This window comes from Berghia stephanieae, chromosome 12, assembly GCF_034508935.2.
Source record: "Berghia stephanieae isolate SIO BIC M18660-M18661 chromosome 12, UCSD_Bste_1.3, whole genome shotgun sequence".
NCBI classification, from domain to species: Eukaryota; Metazoa; Mollusca; class Gastropoda; order Nudibranchia; family Aeolidiidae; genus Berghia; species Berghia stephanieae.
The window spans coordinates 24,388,475-24,390,974 of NC_088371.1; the positions used below are offsets into that span (position 1 = coordinate 24,388,475).

The 2,500-nt window shown below is 37.4% G+C and overlaps 1 protein-coding gene across 2 annotated transcripts in view; it reads right to left on the minus strand.

The window, feature by feature from the left end:
* LOC144957787 (profilin-1-like) overlaps nt 1-2,500 on the minus strand; it is a 27,063-nt gene that overhangs the window by 4,205 nt on the left and 20,358 nt on the right. For both annotated transcript variants that reach the window (XM_078889204.1, XM_078889205.1), the window contains exon 2: nt 1-58. This exon is cut by the window's left edge and continues 167 nt beyond it. In XM_078889204.1, coding sequence (XP_078745330.1) covers nt 1-34 — 34 coding nt within the window. In that variant the 5' untranslated portion in view covers nt 35-58. The remainder of the gene's footprint in view (nt 59-2,500) is intronic.

Genomic DNA, 2,500 nt, shown 5'->3' on the forward strand with positions numbered 1-2,500 from the left:
CGAGACTATCAGTGTAAGACTGCCATCCCGCCATCTTGGATTATATGTTTCTTGGACTCTGCAAGGAAATTTTAAAAAGAAAAGAGGAATTAAGTACGTGCAAGCCAAATTTTTGAGATCTAATTCCAAAGAGTTGGATAAAATAAACTGTTATGACACCAGATGAATTACACAAGGTATATATTCAGCCTCTCCGAAACGGTGGTTTTAGACTTCCAATGAAATAGGAACCATTTTTTTTACATCGCATTTATTGTCTTTTCTATTGTTTCGGGTAACAGTACCAGGCGTGAACTGAAGTCAGACATGGATCGAATCCATTGAACATATTACGTCGCTTAATTCAAGGGAAGTAATTAATAAACTATCGTAAAACAAATACATTATCTGGGTTATCTCCCTTTGAGTTAACCGTCTGCACTAAATAAATGTCGGCAAAATGTTCACTTTAACTTCAGATGATTAGATTTTAACTCAAAACAATTTCCAAGAAATATTTTTATGTGTGTAAACAGACAGTCTTAATATGTGACATTCCCGCCTCATTCTTAAACAAAAAAAATACTGAAGAGTTCCATTCTTATTTTAAATATTTTACTTAGACAATATTAAGAAATGAAGTGAGTAGGAAAAAGCACTTAGAGCACCTTAAGTGGATATTGCGCTATATAAAAGCTCAATTAAAAAAAATCTTTTTAAAGGATTTTATTTCTTCATTTGTTTCCTTCTCAGGCTTCAATTGTAGCCATCGTAAACTTATAGATAGTTCGAAGATGACGTCACTCAGGCCTTTGTTATTGTTTTTGCCATCCGCGTTTGTGAGTTGTTCTCACTAATCTGTATTAACCAGACTATAAAAGTTCATGGTTACACAGAGTTTGTGTGTTGGTCCATTATACTTCCGGGTGGCAATGTTGTGAACTCCTTGGCCAAGCGCATTCTATCTATAGCCTGACACTGACAAAAAAATGAAGGCAAAAGACAAGTCTTTGGTCGAAAAGAAAACAAATCGTGAGTTGTATTCAATAGTTCAACCACTGGGACCGCTTGTTTCCTTGACCACTAGTAAAGACAATTCACTAGACGGTGCACAAACCAAAAAAATTACGTCAAACTACAGTGTGTTGTTGAGCATGTTTTGCTGAAGAAATTATGTATCGCAAGAATTATAGATAGTTCGAAGATGACGTCAATCGGGTCTTTGTTATTGTTTTTTGCCATCCGCGTTTATGAGTAATGCTCACTGAACTGTATTAACCCGACTATTAACGTTCATGGATACACACAGTTTTGTGTGTTGGTCCGTTATACTTCCGGATGGCAATTTTATGAGCTTCTCAGCCAAGCGCATACTATCTATACTGCTATTGTGTCTGAATGATAAAGAAATCTATTTTGTGTTCGTTGGGTGTGAAGTTTTGGGGAAAATCTTGAAAATGACTGGTAAGGAGAGAGTTAAGTTGACGATGGCTACGTTTCAATGCGGTCTTTTTGGTTTTAAACTCAATTTTCTTCATCTTCTGTCTGATTCAATGGTTCTCAATCAGCGGTCCCCTATGAAATTTTGGATCGTCTTTCTGTCCCCAACTTGTAATAAATAATAACGTGAAGTTGAATGTAAGCTTCAATTTAATTACAAAAACAGATCAAATGAACGTTTCGGGTTTCCCCTTTATCAACAAATCAGGATGATTGAAACACCACAGATGAATGAGATGATGTGGTAGTGGCGTAGTGGCGATTCATCTTAACTACGCCACGACCACATCATCTCATTCATCTGTGGTGTTTCAATCATCCTGTTTTGTTGATAAAGGGGAAACCCGAAACGTTCATTTGATCTGTTTTTGTAATTAAATTGAAGCTTACATTCAACTTCACGTTATTTTTTCATTTCTTTGAGCTTCGAGCAGCAACATTTACACTGTCCCCAACTTGAGATTTTGTTAGACCTACAAAAGATACTAAAATGAATAGAATATGAAAAAGTAAATTAACATTGTTCACGGTGCGGAATTTTTGCAAAAGTAACTTTCGACACAGGGGGCGAAGTGGTCGAGTGGTTAAGGAACTGTACTGTGACCCGGAAGATCCCGGGTTGAAGCCCCGTTTCAGGCCCTTTCGTTTTTTTCCTTGGGCAAGATTATTAACCCCCAATTTGCTTACTTGGACAACATGGGTGATTCCTGTTGGCATCAGACGTCTTGTTTGATGGATTATCTTTTGACGTGTGCGCTTGGCTAAGAAGCTCACAACATTGCTATCCGGAAGTATAACCGACCAACACACAAAACTGTGTGTATCCATGAACGTTTATAGTTGGGATAATACAGTTCAGTGAGCTTTACTCATAAACGCGGATGGCAAAAATCAATAACAAAGACCTGAGTGACGTCATCTTCGAACTATCTATAGAAGTGTGCGCTTGGCTAAGAAGCTCACAACATTGCTATCCGGAAGTATAACGGACCAACACACAAAACTATGTGTAACCTTAAAC